At 44.0% G+C, this 18,220-nt stretch overlaps 1 protein-coding gene across 1 annotated transcript in view; it reads left to right on the top strand.

Moving 5' to 3' along the window:
- Positions 1 to 18,220, top strand: part of ADGRL3 (adhesion G protein-coupled receptor L3) — a 707,807-nt gene that overhangs the window by 644,012 nt on the left and 45,575 nt on the right. The window contains exon 24 of the mRNA XM_063128914.1: positions 9,961 to 10,057. Within this exon, the coding sequence (XP_062984984.1) occupies positions 9,961 to 10,057 (97 nt within the window). The remainder of the gene's footprint in view (positions 1 to 9,960; positions 10,058 to 18,220) is intronic.

The following is an 18,220-nucleotide window of genomic DNA, read 5'->3' as shown; positions in this document are numbered from 1 at the left end:
TGGGTGGGGTTGACCTGGCTCAGCTCTGCCCACCTGGGTACTCAGTGCAGCACCAAGAGAGATTGGAGGGCCGGGATGAGGGAGTCACCGTGATTCATAGATCTTCCATCTCTATCACCAGAAAGCCACTCCACCTTGGAGCAGGCCTTGAGGGGCTGCACCTGGTGTTGGGCCGTAGTAACCCCATTGTCATGGTCAGACCATTTCCTAGTGAGATTTGAACTCACAGTGTTATTCCCCTCCTGCAAGGGTGGGGGACCCATTCAGATGTTCCGCCCCAGGAGACTGATGGAATCCAACGGACTCCTGAATGCTCTTGGGGATTTTCCAGTGGAGAGGGCTGGTGATCCAGCCGAGGCCCTAGCCTCAGTGTGGAACGGTGAGATGCAGAGGGCCATCGACTGGAGTGCCCTCTCCAGTCCTGTAGAGCCTGCTCTGCTCCTTGGTATACTAGGGAGCTGCAGAAAATGAAACAGGCTGGACATCAGCTAGAGTGCAAATGGTGTAAGACTCGAAGCGAAGATGACCGAGCACACTCTAGAGTGTATAATCGTGCCTATTGCATGGCGGTGTGGGCAGCAAAGAAGGCTTATTTTGCTGCCCCCATTGTGTTCTTGAGTAGCCGTCCAGTGGAGCTCTTCTGGGTGGTCAGGGGCTGCTAACACCCTCCTGCTTTGACCTTTTTGCATCGCACTCTGAGGACAAAATCACTTCTCTCTGCAGCGAGCTTGACGCTATCATTAGTGCAGCTCCAGTTGAGGTGTCTGATGCCACCATCTGCCCAATTTTTTGGGATCAATTCCAGTTATTGCGACCTGACGATGTGGACAAGGTGCTTGCAGCAATGTGACCAACCACTTGCCCTCTCGATCCCTGTCTCTCCTGGCTTATAAAAGCAGCCCAAGGGGGTTTGACTGGGTGGGTCCAGGGGGTGATAATTGCTTCACTCCAGGAAGGGGTGGTCCCTGCTGTCCTTAAGAGGCGGTAGTGTGACCACTCCTGAAGAAACTCACCCTGGACCCAAAGGTACTGGACAAATACCACCCAGTGGCAAACACCCCCTTTTTAGGGAAGGTACTTGAGAGGGTTGTGGCGGAGCAACTGCAGGCACTCTTGGAGGATACTGATTATCTAGACCCATTCCAGTCTGGGTTCTGATCTGGTTACAGGACTGAATCAGCCTTGGTCGCCCTGATCGGAACCTTTATCGAGAGAGGGATGGGGGAATGCAACCCTGTTAATCCTGCTCGATCTCTCATTGGCTGTTGATACCATCGACCATGGTATCCTCCTGGATCAACTCCATGGGATGGGCATCAGAGGCACCGTGCTACAGTGGTTCCAGTCCTACCTACAAGGTCGTTTTCAGAGAGTAGCATTGGGTGACCACTCCTCGGCCCCTTGGCAATTGAGCTATGTGGTGCCACAGGGCACTATCTTGTCCCCAGTGTTATTTAACATCTATATAAAGCCCCTGAGAGCAGTCATTAGGGGATTTGGAGCTAAATGCCATCAATATGCAGATGACACGCAGCTCTATCTCCCTGTGACAACTGAATCAGATGAGGCTGTGCAGGTCGTGGACCAGTGCCTAGACTCAGTAATGGGCTGGATGAGGGCCAATAAACTGAAACTGAATCCTGAATCTTGCCATGAATCCAGGGCAAGATGGAAGCCCTGTGGGTGAGTGGTTCCCAAGTCCGGGAGACAGGCTCATTGCTTGTTCTGGATGGGGTTACACTCCCCCTGAAAGATCAGGTTCATAGTTTGGGGGTACTCTTAGATCCAACTCTGTCGCTGGAGGTTCAAGTGGCCACAGCGGCTTGGAGTGCCTTTTACCAGCTTTGGCTGGATCGCCAACTATGGCCTCTCCTGGACAGGGATAGCTTGGGCACAGCAGTACAGGCATTGGTAACCCCAAGACTTGATTACTGCAATGCACTCTATTTGGGGCTGCCCTTAAAGCTGCTCCGGAAAGTGGAGCTAGTGCAGAATCAAGAATAGCAGAGTTGGAAGGGGCCTAAAAGGCCATCGAGTCCAACCCCCTGCTCAATGCAGGAATCAATGCAGGAGCTCAATGCTGCAGCTCAGCTGTTGTCTGGAGCTGCCCCTTTCTAGCATCTGCTGAGGGAGCTGCACTGGCTGCCTATTCGCTACTGGGCCAGATTGAAGGTTCTTGTACTAGTGTACTAGTGTACATTGGGGAGGGATGCTCCGCACTGAAAATTCGAGGGTCCGATGGTGCTCTGACAGAGCTCTGAACTTTTGGTGTAGTTAGGGGACATTTTTAGAACTATCAGATACCCACAGTATGGAGTGAAGGTCATTTGGAGCGCCATTCCATTTTCAGATAACCGCTCCATTGTAGTCTATGGCAATTAACAAAAATGCTTACATCTCCATCATTTTTAAAGATAATGAGATGAAACCTGGCACTATGATAGCTCTTAAGGAGGGCTTTAGACTTGCCAAATTTGAAACAGATCCCTTCATTCCTTGATTTTTAAAGGATTTTTTAAAAAGTTTGACAGCTCAGCTGTCAAAAGTTTGACAGTCAGCTGTTCCATTATATATGGCAATTAACAAAAAAACATATTTCTGTCATTTTTAAAACAGATCCCTTCATCTCTTGATTTTTAGGATATATTTTTTTAAAAAAATTCCCTCAAACCATTCCCCCCATACACACACATACACACACACACACACACACGTGATTCTGCATTAATTCACCTTTGTGCATTTATGGAGGGTGCTTTTATCCTTTACTTTGCTGATGCATAGTTGTGCATCTCCAGTTTATAAAAATAAAGATCTGCTGCATTCCCTGACCATTTGCTCTAATAGGGTGAAATTGGGGTGGGGCTGCTTCCCCTTTTGTTAGTTGCCATAAACTACAATGGAGTGGTTATCCAAAAATGGAACACAGCTCTGTCGGATAATCCAACAAAGCAGAGCAAGGGGAGCTGCTCTGAAATCGGAGTGGAAAATATGGTCAACGGAGCTCTGCTCCAAATTTCAGAGCAGAGCAGACCCCTATTTCACATGAATGAATACATCATATAGCAGGTAGAGAAAACCCTACAGCAATATGTAATAAGTGAGCAGGAGGGGAGAAATCAGGGGGCTGTCTAAACACTCAGGAAGCCCCAGGGTGGGTGCGCAGTGGAGCGGTGGAGCGGTATCAGTTATAAGACACAACTGCAATTGCACACCCACCTTGGGCCTTTCCGCCAAAGCTGCAGAGTAAATGGATGGGGACTTTTTTCTCCAGAGCAAGGCAATTGCATGCAAGATGGCCCCAAAGCCTCACTCCAGATTGGTCACCTTCCACCAGGAAGAGGGGGAGCAGCTCCGGTCCCTGGATAGCCACCCAGAAACCCTTTGGTGTTGGAATTACTTGACTCCAGCCAGGGGGAGGGAAAGCATGGGGTTCCCGGGGGTACGCAGTGCCAACCCAGCACCGTGAAGAAGACACCCCCTGAGCAGTGATCTTTAGTATGAGAAGAGAGGTGATGCAATGTCTAAAACACCCTTATTTAACCTCTGAAATGCTGGAGGATATGCCATTCTTCTCCTATCTGTGGACTTCAATATGTGCTGCAGTACATACCTGCCTATTGCCAAGTATTTGACCTATATTTAATCTGTTATCCTTGTGCTTGAATTGGAATCTGACTACAACCATAATGCTGCTGCAACACTCTTGAGGTTAAATACCCTTCCTAGAAAATTCTGCCATTAGCTTTATTTACTCTGAATAGTCCAAGTTTCAATTACATATTTATAGTGCTAGATTTACCTTTTTATTCAGTAAGTCCAGAAACAGAATCATGCAATTCATTTAAAATGTAGCAGCTTACAACTTAATCAATTGAAAAGAAACACCAATTTAGGCTGTAGCGCTAACAGTTGAAATTACACTTGACACTTCACCAATTTAATTGTGAACTAAAACTTACAGGGAGTAACCATTAACTTCTTAGGAAAACAGTTTGTGATCTATGTTGCTACTAATGCAACATAGTTAATTCATACCCAAGAAATGTCTTCCAGTATCAGAAGCATCAAGTGGAAGTAAAATACCCAAGACGTTGGCACAAATACAGAAGTATTTGTGCCAACCACAAAACCCAAGAGCATGTCCAAAGAAAACACCGATCATAGATTTCAACTAAATTCTATAATAAATTTGTTAGTCTTAAGATATTAAGATTAAAGTAGGCTTTAGAAAATGTGTGTGGACTTGTAAATGCTAATATCTAACATTCAGGTTAGATTGCTGCAATGCATTGAATGTAGACTTGCCTTTGCACTTCGAAACTTCAAATGGTATGGATCATGGCAGCCAGAGTACTAACTGCAAGGTTCCAATTTGAACATATATATAAAATATTCCCCACTGATTACCAGTGCGCGTTTAGGCACAATTCAAGATTCTGGTTGTGACCAATAAAGCCCTAAACAACATGGGATCAGAATTCTTGAAAGACTGCCCTTCTCCCACATGGACCTGACTGATTTTAGACATAGCTGCTGTGGAGTGCTCTCGACATCAGAGGTTTGGGTGGGTGATGACCATGGAGAGTGTCCTTTCAATGGTGGCACCACATTTACGCAATAACCTTCCCAGGCACAAACATCAGTGTTCTTCAGGCATCAGGGGTTTTTTTATTATTTAAATTATCCAAAACTTTTAACTGAGTAATTTGTATACTTCCTTCTTTTACCTACTTTATATTGTTTTGGTTGTTTCTTGTTTGTTTAGTTAGCTCTAAAATTGTATCCTGCCTTATTTCTAAAGAGTCAAGGTGTCTAAAAACAATAAATATAAAAACATAAGAATCACTCCAAAAACCACCAGAACAGCCGGTAAAAACAGAAATAAATATTGCTGAGAAAAATACCAATTGAGGGCGCATTTCAATGACATTAAAACCTTAAGTTAGGCAAAATCCAAACAGCATTAAGCTACCATTGCTGGCAATGGTAAAACCAGGCACCCACATGCTTGATCAGTTGTACATATAATGACAACAACAACAACAACAACAACAACAACAAAAGACGTAGACAGGTGTCACCTTCAAAAATAACCCTGAAGGTCATTTCCAAGGTCACACATCACTGGACCCCATGGAAAACCTGTTGCAGCTCTGAAAGTAATGAATCAATTTCGATATACCATACACCACAATAAAGGTAGAGAGCTGTGGTATAGCAGAGGACAACTGTCATTGAAGGGTGAAAGGTGCTATAAAGGCTCAAACAATAAAAATACTGGAAATTATGACAAGAACATGGCTTTTGGACTGCCATATCATTTTAACCATCCCATGCAGCTGTTTCAAGCCTATTACATATTTAGTAGTCAACTCATTTCCTATTATTTAATGCATGGGTGTCCAAGTCAGACTGCATTTACAAAGTCATGACTGTAAGTAGGAAACATAGCCATTTCCCTTAAAGCAAGTACAAGGGGGAAAACATGCTATAAATAAATAGCACGTAGATACAAATGGACAAATACAGCTTGTGTGTAAATAATCATGTTCAAAACTATGAAAGTGCAAACTTTACAGAATATGTTAGCATCTGGTTATCACTTGCATAAAGAGTATAAGGAAATCATTAAGTAGCATCACTGTTCCTGGCAGCTCTACATTTCAAAGCATCTTCGAAACAGTGGCGTCTTGCTGTGTTCACGTATTGTTTTGCACCCCCATGCCAGCTGTTTCAGACAGGCAGTGGGCACAGGAGCTAACCCTTGTCTGGAACATCGATAAAACATTAGGCTGCTTCTTCCAAGTAGACGTCTGTTCAGAAGTAACAGTGTCTAGAAGGATTTAATCTACTCGTAGCCTAATCAATCGAGGCTTATTATACAGTAAGTCTCCCCTTCATTAGGTTTAGTGATGGCCCTAGCAGTCACCAGCTCATACTGCTGTTCCAATATGTCATGAGGACATCACAGGGTAAGCAAGCTAGCTCAGGTTTATTTTTATCCATGGCAATTAATGAAACGCCCGCAATAGGCTACACATCAGGTCGATCAAGGCGCTTTCATTTTGGCCTCTTCAGACAGACCCATTCACTTGGATTGTGTGGCAGCCTTTGTAGAATATAAAGTAGCTGCACAGTCACCAAATACGCAGCCACTTGTACCGTATCCACTCCAGTAATAAGAACGTAAGTAAGGTCTGCCTTTGGCATGCTGTTCCATCTGTCGTCCACCTTACACAGGCGGCAGTGGTCCTGGCGATCTCTCTTCTCAGAAATCTGTATCATTTGGGCAGCCCCTGCAGCACTAAGCAGTCTCTGCATGCGCTTGCCATTCCCCTTGACCTTTGCTGTACATTCCTCTAGGTGGTAACATTCAATCTGTACAATGAAGCAAAGGTTTTTAATTGTTACCTTTCGGTAGTCATGAAATGGGAGAATTACTCTGATTAATCTTCTTTCATGTTGCAGTGCAATTTGTATTCCTCACTCATTAGCCATCAGCAAATCATTGGTTGCCTCATCTGTTGCTATCTCTTTTATTTCAGGGAGAGCAGAGGTATGTTACTGTTATTAGGCTCTATGGTTTCTGTAGGTGCTATTCGGAACACACTGAATCTCCTCAACTACTCAGAGATGACCCCAAAACACATTTGTGTGTATGTTGGGAATTGTTGGATGAAATCTCATTGTCCAAATCATGCTAATGCACTGAATTAGAGAAACCATAATGTTACTCCAATAAACATATAGGAGACTTTTTTTTTTAGTAGTTCAAAAAGAGTATAATATAGGTGCTAGGTGAACCTCTCTCAGGAGCTCATTCCACAGCCAGGGTGCCACAGCAGAAAAGGCCCTCCTCCTGGTAGCCATGCATCTTACTTCCTCTGGCAGGGGCTCATGGGGATTTTTAAGATGATTTTAGGGTCCAGGCAGGTACTTATGGGATGAAGTGTTTCTTCAGATAATGTGTCCCAAAGTCAATTAGGGATAGGTAACAAGAAATGCACGGAAATGCATATATTAGTGAAATACAACACACACATCATTATATAAAGGTAAATTGCTTATAAAATGTGTATATTAGGCAATCATGCATTAAAATGCATATATTAGGGTAAATAAATGCAAAAATCCATATGAATATGTATATGGATTTTTAAAAAATCACAAATTGATGGAATGGAATGAACTGAAGGCTGGAAAAGTGAGAAATCCAAAACCGACGGATTTACCCTGCAGAAGAGGAAAGGTGGCTTTTGGGAGAGGTGTTTGGACCCCTCCGCATAGGTCCAACGCACATCCCTTTCATCCATCCCTTTTAGCGCTGGTTTGCACTTTATATCCGTTTAGCTGATACACCCAGCATTGCCCGGGTCCCCAAATAATGTTAATTTCATAAATAGTCAGAATGGAGCCCTGACACTTCTTTTTGTGGGGTGGGGGGCTCCTCCCAAAGTGAACGGGGCTCCCTGCATGGCCAGACCAGTGACTTCAGTATACTTTCTTAGCAGACCCAGTCCAAGAGAAGGGAAGGAGGGGATGGACAGAAATCGAGCCAAGCAAGAGAGCAAGCCCAGCCCGTGAAGGAGAAAGAAGGGCTGGGCAGGCAAAGCAGGCCCGGGGCAGTGCCAGTTCCCTTCCAGGGTGGAGGAGGAAGTGTGGGTCAGACCGGGGGGGGGGGGGGCTGTAGGTAGGCCATGAGTGACCGGGCCAGCTGACTTACTGACTGACGGGTAGGTCGGTCAGTGCCCGAATGGGCCCGGAGCTGCAGCCTCCTTTCCTACCACTCCAGACAATGCATAGCAACCGAGTCAGCCGGCCCCAGGCAGGCACTCTCCCTTCAGGCAAAGGATGGTGGCAATGGCCATGGGAACCAGGCAGGAGAAGCTGCTGGCACCGACTCTGCTCAGCTTCTTCATCTAGAATCTGCCCAAGGTGAATGAGGATGTAAAGGCCAGGCAGACGGGACTCGGACGGCTGGGATTTGGCTTGGGGGGGGGGCTCAGCTGAGGGGAAGAGTTGAGCCACTTCCGCATGATGGCCACCAAAGGCCGGTAAGTCTTCACTCTGGGAGTTGTAGGCATAAGCCTAGGTTTTTAAAATTACATTCTTTAAAAAGATACTTACAACCCCAAAAATCATGTTTTTAGATTTTTCTGGTACAATGTACAACCAGAGCAATCTGCATGCCAAATTTCAAGTTTCTAACTCATCTGGAAGTGGGTAAAAACTTCCAGACATACAAATCCACATACTTACATTCAGCTTTATATATACATAGACAGACAGACAGACAAGCACATATTCCCAGCATTGCTCGGGTCCCTGAATAATGTTCATCCGCTTCCCTTCACTCGTCGCTGCTGCTGCTCCTTGCCACTCTCTTGAGGAGTAGCTTTGCAAAGGAGCAGCTCTCAGTGGACTCAGGCAGCTCTGGGCAAGGCATGCTGGGATGTGTGGCTGTTTCAGAGGACTCAGGCAATCACTAACATGGCCAAGTGTGATCCCTGAGATCTTTGAAATGCCTACACATCCCAGCATGCCTTTGACAGTCCACAGGTGGCCTTACCCTCTGAGAGGCAGTTCCTCTACAGTTGCTGGGAGTTATAGGCTTTCTGGGAGTTGTAGGCATTAGCATAGGAGTGGTTTTAAATTGTTTAAAAATAGTTAAACCACACACCAAAAATGGGTTTTAGGAAATTGTTTTGTATATTGTACAGGAAGACCAATCAGCATCCAAATTTCATGTTTGTAGCTCATCTAGAAGTGGGTAAACATTTCCGGACATACAAACCCATAGACATATTTTCAGCTTTATAGGTAGAAACTAGCTGATAGTCTCTACCTATAAAGCCAGTGTTGCCCAGGTCCCGAAAGATCACCCCCATCCCCGCAGTCCTCATGGCCTTCTGCCTCACCTGTCCAACATCTCCACGCTTGGCTCTGCCACCAGTCTGGCCATCAATGCCAGGTAGGTCTCCGTATTGGACCAGGGCTGCTGTTGCTCTCCACAGCTGCTTGTCTCACTTCTGCCACCACTCTGCCATCCATATTTGCGGCATTTAGTTTGGGTGCTGGCAGACCGGTGGTGCCTGCTTCCTTGGCTCCTTTTCCTCTCCTCGACCTGGCTCCTGAGGTGACAGTGGGCAGCAGTCACAGCTGGGCAACCAACTATTAACTGGCGATGGCTGTGGGAGCCGCACAAGGGATTGCCTACATGGCCGCGCATGATCCACCAAGACCTTTGAAATACCTACACCTCCCACCATGCCTTTGGTGGGCCACTGCCTGCATTCTCTGAGAGGCGTTTCCCTCCTCTCATCAATGTGGGCAGCTCCGGCAAAGACATGCTGGGCTGTGTAGCTGTTACAGAGAACTCGAGCTTTATAGATACAGATTCAGGTCAAGCAGGACCTTGCATATGCCCGGATCCTTGGCTAAAAGGGACCTGACCTGTATTTATCTGGATCTGAAAACTCTATGATTTAATTGTATGATGGTTGTATGAGGTTGCTGTCTTCTTGTCCTGCTTGTGGACTTCGGGATGTTGGGTTCTATGGATTATTATTATTATTATTATTATTATTATTATTATTATTTATTTATATAGCACCATCAGTGTACATGGTGCTGTACAGAGTAAAACAGTAAATAGCAAGGCCCTACCGCATAGGCTTACAATCTAATAAAATCATAATAAAACAATAAGGAGGGGAAGAGAATGCCAACAGGCACAGGGTAGGGTAAGCAGGCACAGGGTAGGGTAAAACTAACAGTATAAAGTCCTGTTGTAGTATATGTGAGGGATTCTTTGCCCAGCAGAAAGATTTCAAACAGCAAACCAAAACCTCTGGCCGTATGTTGGAGATATTGAAAGCCACCTTCCTAAAGACATTGCTTACCACAGTCGTTCTGCTTGAAGTTCACCTTCCATCCCTTACTCTTGTCCTTCTCCAGAGCCGCATTCGCAGGATGTGGAATGACACTGTTCGAAAGCAATCCGAGTCCTCTTTCATCACTGGTGATATAAACAGTTCAGCGTCACTTAACAGAGGTAATTATGGACTTTTCAAATATGTATAACCTTTGTAATTACAATGGAGTCTAAATTATGATGCCTTGTCAACCTTGAAATGTTTCCTTGGATTAAAATATTACAACAGAGAATAAAAGAGGGCATCTTGCACTACTTTTCATTAACTAAAATGTTTTTTTTTTATTTTGCTTATTATTTTTAACATGCATTTTCATATTGTTGTCAAAAGGCAGTTGCATTGGGGGTGGGGGGGAGTGAGACGAATATTCCTGTAGTCAACTGTTAGTGCAAAGACCTGGAAGGTGTCAAGCTTCATTGCTAGCAATGAAATGGGTAATTATGGAGGAATATAGTCTGCTAAGCATTGTTGTCCCAAGGAAAAAAGCAATTTTGAAGGCCCTCTGAAGGTGAAATCCTGCTACATAATATGGAGCAAACCTGTGTGTAGTTTGGATGCACGACCCACTCGGTTCTCCAGATGTCTGTAGGAAAACTCTTTTGGAAATGTGTAGTAACTAGTGATATGGAGAACTCCCTCAACAAGGCTCAAAATTGGGTATAGAAAAGAATGAACTAAACCAAATTGGGTTTGCAAAACCATAATCTGAGCCTAGTTCCAAGTCCTGTTGCAGCCCTGAGGAAATAAAGTGATATTCCTTCCTTTCTCCAAAGGAACCACCTTCCTGCCTCTTTCACCCCCACTCCAGCTGTTTAGCTTGCCTGCTGTTCCAACAGCTGCAGTGGTGACATGGAGGGGGGGAGGGCTCGCTTTCCTGGCACTCTGCTCTCGCTGCCTGCTAGGAACAGCGGGAAACCTTCTCCAAGGGCTACTGACAAGTTCCAGTAGTTGGAGTGACACCTAGCATCTTCAACACCAGTCCACTGCTGCTGGAGCAGCAATGATGGGGTGGGAGTGGACGGGAGGGATGGGGTGAGAGTAGTGCTGAGCCAACGCAGGGGGCAAAGCAGGGGCTAAAATGTTATTTCTAAATTCCAAGGCCCCCTCAGTTATTTCTTCTCAAGAATTAAGTGGGTTAGGAGATGTCTTTGAAAGATACCCAAAGTGTAATAGCTTCTCTGCAGCAGAGGAATTAATTCTGATTATCTCTTCTACTAATTACTCTTAAATAACCATGTTCTGAGCACAGTTCACACATGTATACAAAATTTACTGGATTAATGTGATTAGCGGTACTTGGATTTACTCTTGTAAAAGGCAGGGAATTGAAAGTGCCCACACGTGATGTGGAATTTCCCTGTATTTATTTAAACATCTCTGAAGAACACATGTCCCCATATAAATGATGTTAATGAGTTGATTTTTATAGTCTTTGGACCTTCCTTTGATGAGTCTTCAAGCACTTGCTGGATACGATTTGCTACGATAATGGCATCTGATTTATTAGACTGTCCAGCATCCCAGGAATGATTTGTGATTACTGTACCTGTGCATTGTATACATTGGATACTTTGCTCTCCAGAATAAAATACTGCAACAAGAACAAACATTTTGGAATAGCAATTTCTTGACTTGCTGCTTTTGTTTGAGCTATTGAATTTCCACCTAAGCAGTTCTTTAGATATGTTGCTAGCCAGATACCCAGATACCTCACCATGCATGCTTTCCAGTCTTCAGTATGACCGCTTTTTTTACAGACACACACACACTTAATGTCAGCCAACAGTTCACAGTTCAAGCTGGATAATTTGAACCAGCTAGTACCAGCCATTTTGTTCACTTTTCCTTGTGATGTTTCCTTTTTGTTCATCACTGGCTTTAACAGAGTTTCCTGTCTGCCCATCTGTCTGCTAGAAAAAATACACAACTAGTTTAAAATATCAACAGTCAGGAGCAAAAGTTAAAATCAGTAAATCCATGAAAGCTTGTCCGGACAAAAGGGTCCTTACCTGCTTGGTTCTCAAAAAACAAAGCTGAACTCAGGTGAATCTCTCTCTGATTGTAATGCTCTGTTCTGCATTTAGATTGTTTTAGCCTGATCTTTAAAGATTGTCCAGGGCCCCAAGGGCCATACATTTAAGGATAATCTATCTATCTAAAAACGTTTATAGGCCACCTTTAAGGACAGAACCCTTTATGTGCCTCCATCATGGGCTGCTCGTCTGGATGAATTGAACCACTCCCTGTCTACAAAAGTCTTGCCTACTCTAATCAGGAATTCTTTTCCTGCATCTTCCACCGTTCTCTATAAGCAATTCCATTGTACAGTAGAGAACAGCTTTTGGAGAGATTAATTCAGAGGACATATGAAGACAGATGTGTGACTCCTGTTTTCCTTTGCCACTGGGCCCTTTTCATCTTCCGTATGCCCAGGCCTTCCTTGATGAGTAATACTTCAGAGTACTTTGGCTTGTGAGGTATCTTTCAGTTGCAGAATTAGTATCAATCTAGACAATGTAATTCATCTCTGTATAAAACAAAGAAGAGATAATGGGACCAATGGAATCAATTTAGGAAATAAATAATTGCAATAAGCCTTTTTTAAAAATAATAATAATAATCTGCTATTTATGCCAATTCCAGTTAAATTCCCATGAAATGCATTTTCTGATTGGCCAACCACCAATCCTGATTAGCCAATCTGTGGTGACGCCCAGAATTCTAAATGTTCCCACCCCCACCCAAAGGTCTACCTGCTTCTTAAAGTGTGTTGCCTAGAACTCGATTCTGTACTCCAGGTGAGATGTAGAATAAAGTGGAACTATTGTTTTATCATGGTTTGGAAGCTATAGTACTATTAATGCCACCTAAAATCACATTTTTGCAACTGCATCACATGGCTGACTCATAGTACATTTGCAATCATCTACAATTCCAAGATACCTTTCACCTGTACTGACTGCCAAGCCATTTTATTTATTTACCTAAATGCAGAATTTTGCACTTGTCTATTGAATTTCATTTTGTTAGTTTCAGTCTGGTTTTCCATTCTATCAAGATATAATTCCATTCTATCAAGGTGTTATTTATCTCTCTCAGTTTTGTTTCATCCGTGCCTTTAGTAAGGATTCCTTCCACCTCTTCATCCATAACATTAATATGCATGTTGAAGATGTGAAGAGTACAAGGTGCACATCATAGCTCTGGGGGACCACATGGAAAACGTAGCAGTGACTGGCTAAGAGAGAAAGAAAGACAGACAGACAGACAGACAGACAGACAGAAAGAAAGAGATCTTGGGGTTGTGGTCGGCAGCTCAATGAAAACGTCATCCCAGAGTGCGGATGCTGTAAAAAAAGGCAAACTCCATGTTAGGAATTATTAGGAAGGGAGAACAAAACTGCTGATACCATGCTGTCTTTTGTACAAATCTATGGTGCAACCACACTTGGAACTTTGTGTACAGTTCTGGTTACTATACTTAAAAAATGATATTGTAGAGCTGGAAAAAATGCACAAAAGGGAAACTAAAATAATCAAGTGGCTGGAGCATCTCCCATTTTTCTCCCCCTCTCAAAATACTAGAACCAGGGTCATCCATGAAGCTAATTAATGAGAGATTCAGGACAGTTAAAAGGAAGGACTTCTTCACACATCGCATAGTTAAACTATGGAATCCACTACCACAAGAGTAGTGATGGCCACCAATTTGGATGGCTTTAAAAAGGGAGTTAGATAAATTCCTGGAGGAGGATGGCTACCAGTTCTGATAGCTATGTGCTACCTCCAGAATCAGAGGCAGTAAGGCTATGTACACCAGTTGCTGGGGAACATGGGTAACCAGATTATCATGTGTAGGATCCAACAGTGACCTGGTGACTGGTGGTGATGATGTAGCACTTCAAGGGACAAGCCCACAAATAACTGGAAATGCAAGTTCCTGAAAGGGGGAGATCACGGCTTCAGAAAGTTGTGTTTCCAGTCATTTGGGGGCTTCCCCCCAGAAGCATTACATCGATGCTGCCAGTGGTAGGGGCCACGCACAGTTTTTCTGGGGATGGTTGCACACACAGCAGGAACCAGCAGTGATTGCTCCCAGCAGTAGGCCACTGCTGGATCCTACCCCATGGTCATTTCCCCCCAAATCTCCCATTAATTGAATCTCATTGGCCTGCCCATCTCGATTTGTCAGAATTTCTAACCAATGTAAGGATCAAGTGAAGGATAACCAGTCCTTTCAATTTTTTTCCTCCATCTTCTGAAAGGGGAAGTTCTCAGCAAGACATGTCAGGAATGTGTTGGAGATTCTAGGCTTGCAGAGTTTCTCTCCCATTGATATCTCAAGCCATAGTAAGCAACTTTTATTATGAATGCTGAGGGCCAAACTAGACCTGACAAATGCAGATAGTACCAGCTGGGAGGAGGCTGGTAATTTAACAGGTTCAGAGCAAGCATGAAGAAGGAATTTCTACATAGGTCTTCAATGCATTGCAATATCAGAGGTGAACATTTATCCTTCCAGTGTTGTAGTATCAGACTTTTAGCTGTCAAAAGGGTGGGGAGAATCCATTTGCACTGACTGTGCTTTAACTTTAAGGAAGCAGGTTGATAAATTAAAAGGACATATATATATATATATATATATATATATATATATATATATATATTTAAAATGTTCCAGTGCAAAGTTTATCTGTATAATAACCTTCTCCCAAAAAGAGGCAACTATTAGGCATTGCCACGACATGTGGTTAAAAGAAACATCAGCTTTGTTACACCTCCAGCAATTAGCCAACTTAGAATGATTCTTATTAAAAAAGTCATTGTGAAATTGAATTGATATGGAATGAGTTTTTGCTGAATAAGGTGTAACCTGAGAGCCATAGATGTTCCAGATACTGATGCTAAAGCAGCAATCTATTGATTAGACAAAATGGGACAATCCAGTTCTCTATTTCATTCCTGCTTAACCATCTGTATATCATATTTATTCACCAATAATAAGTATTTATAAATATGGATCAATATAACTAATGGGCCTCAATAAGTGCTTCCAATAACGATGGAGGTTCTGATACTGTATGTTATAGAATCACGACACTATAAAAGCGTCCTAGCCAAACCTAGATACTTACAAATGTTGCATTTGCAAGTATTGCTATTCAGCTATAGCAGGCAAGTTGTATTTGGCACGCAAAGCCGAGAATGACAAAAACTCATCATCAGCACCCACTAGTTGCTCCAAGATAAAAATCAAATTAGCCATTCAAGTCCACTACAAAAACATTTTCTAACCAATTTTTAAATCTTGGTTTCCCCATAGAGTTGATTTAGCATGAGAAAATGGATCAAAATGTAATAGATGTGACATTATATGCCATTTTTCTAAAGGCCATAACTGTCGGAGGCAGGGCCACCAAGAGCTGGTTCAGGCCCCAGTGTGGAAAAAAATTTGGGGGGGCCCCAGCAAGGGTGGAGCAGCTAAAAATCTTTAGCTGGCATGGCCTGTGGGCAGGAAGCTGCCATCCCAAGCAGCAGGAGGGTTCCTGGAGGAGGAATGCCACCTGAGGCTCAGGCACCCCCCCCCCCCCGCAACCTGGCACCGACAGAAGGCCAGCCAGTGCCACTTGCTACCCTTGCTTTGGGCAGGCCTGCTTGGCTGACCACTCCCCCACCCCAGTCCTTGATGAAGCCTGGGGAGCAGGATTGGTGGCAGCCTCTCCCGGGCCATACGGCTGGCTGGCGGGCGGGCGAGGGACACCCTCCATGGCGAGAGATGTGCTGTGAGTCCTGCGGCACTCAGGCAGGCGGGGCAGAACCCTTGGTTGCCTCTTCCCCCCTCATTCCCTCTCCTAACCCCCAAGCGCTTCTGGGCTCCATTCCGGACTGCCTGGCCTCGGTAATAGTCCCAATGGTATAAAGCAAGTTCTAGAAAGGCAAGCCCACCTTCTTTAATTGGAAACTGAATCCTTTTCAAGGATATTCATGGCAGGGAAGACACACATTTATGAAACAAAGCATTGAGTTTTGGAAGATATTTGTCAAGTATAGATCAAGGAATCCCATATATAACATAAACAATCAGAGTTAAGGTATTCTTCTTCATGGCATTTATCACTCCCAAGAATGGAGTCGATGTTGACGCACGAACACGGTGCTATCCCGTCAATATCAAGACACGATCGTGCCAATACTGTGTCACTATCGGAGGGAGAAATACGGGATTCTTCATCCTTGGGGCCGATCATAGTGATAGATCTGCCACAGCAACCTTCCCCAAGATACCTCATCTACAGGGGGAGCTTTTCTCCAATGTCGTCAAGATCAGATCATGCTTCCTGTGTTTCCAGACCGAGATCACCTAGACCAGACAGAGATTGGGACTGATCTTCAGCCTGGTCAATACCATCTAATCAACAAGAGATGTATACTGACCGGCATCGAGATGGAGGACAGGGAACAGAATGGCAAACAGTCTTGGAAGATCCCAAATGACTCGATCATAGTGGAGTCATCTCAGGGAAGATCCCAAAAGATCCATGCCTCATTGGCGGATAAAGAGGGTCAACGCTTGGACCTAATGCGCAGGAGAATCTACTCATCACCAGCATTGGAACTAAAAGTAGCCAACTATCAAGCCACAATGTCTCCCTATCAACTTTTTCTTTGGGAGAAGATCGTTTCTTTGTGCGATTATCTCCCTGAAGAGAAGAGAGTCGGCTCGTGTGTTCCAGGATGAGGCAACGAGATTGTCCCGACAACAAATCAACACCACTCAACATCTAGTCGGTTGCGAAACAAAGGAGCAATCGCTCTGCATCGACATGCTTGGTTGCGATCGGCAGTGATCACTCCAGAGGCTAGATTTTGTATTAGTACAGCGGCTTAACGACAATTTCTGGCCAAATCATGCACATTGTGATACAAGTGTGAAATTTGGTATGGTGGTATTTATGACCATGTAGATTAAAATGAGATATAGGGGCATCTTTGGAAATCATCATAGCAACCGCCATCTTGGAAAATGGCGGCCAAAATCCAGTTTTTGCACAATAATTCTATTATTTGTTATCTCACAGAAAAGATATCACAATATAAAATTAAAGAGCATAAAATTTGCTACAAAAAAGTCATTAACAACCCTTTCATAGGAGCAACCCTTGTCGAGATATAAAGGTTTTATTCCTACCCATTTGTCTGAGAAGTCAACAAGATGCACTATCTCACCCTCACTCCAATCTTGCACTTTGTGTTGCAAGCTTGAAACTTTCAGAGGTCACATTTTACACATTGTTCAACATTATCAAAGCAAAGGAAAACCGATCCTCCACAGATGCAAACACGTGGAATTTCGCATTGGTGGGCTAGCAGGACAATGGCTTAAGGGGTGAAAATTAAAAAATCATTAAAAAAGTCAAGGGATGGACCGATCTGATTCAAGCTTGGCATACCCAAAGCCCTACTTAAAAGCTCTCAGGGTCCCAAGTTTCATCTGTTTATCTTTAAAAATAAGGGAGCTGTGGGCAAGGAGGGGGGTAGGGTTGGAGCAGCAAAAGTACTGTATCTTACACTGGCTCAGCCTCTGGGTTTGAAAGGCGTGGAGGAGGAGAACCACCCCACCCTCCCCTTTCATCAGCAAGCTCTTCCTTATAACACACATCTGCAACAAAGGAAAAAGCAAGAGGACAGCACTACACGGAGGCTTCAAGGTGCATTAAATTCACTTGGGGAAAATAAACCAGACTTTCCCCATTCTAGGAAAAGACAGAAAAGGCTGGGGAAGAGGCATGTGCAAAACCATGTTGCAAAACCGCACATCAGGCATGGTGAGAGTGCATTAAATCACTGGTGTGATGGAGCCCTACTCTGATTTAGCATGCCAGTCTCTGATGTGACATAGCAGCAATTGAAAACAATAGAAAAGTTTGTTATAGCAATGTATGATCGTACTAGCATCAAAGAAGACGTGAACAGGAAAGAACTATTTGCAAAAAAAGGAACACACATGGAATGGATTCCACCAACTTCAAGTGCTCTGTTACAGCATGTAAAATGTGCCATCTTTGAAGCAGGTCATGTGTGAGGGGAACCTCTTTACAGCCAATACCATCATACCCTGATCCCAGCAACTGGGGATGGCAGAAAGACGCTGAATCTGGCTGGCTACCTACATGGACTACACTTCCTCCTGCTTCAAAATCCTCCCTCAAGTTGGTTTCTTGTGGATGTAAAACAAAATGTGACACTAATAACAGATGCAAATGCAGTACTGCTGGACTATT

Source organism: Elgaria multicarinata, chromosome 6, assembly GCF_023053635.1.
Source record: "Elgaria multicarinata webbii isolate HBS135686 ecotype San Diego chromosome 6, rElgMul1.1.pri, whole genome shotgun sequence".
Classification (NCBI taxonomy): Eukaryota; Metazoa; Chordata; class Lepidosauria; order Squamata; family Anguidae; genus Elgaria; species Elgaria multicarinata.
The sequence above is the reverse complement of the archived record's forward strand: the minus strand, read 5'-3'. Positions and strand labels throughout refer to the sequence as shown.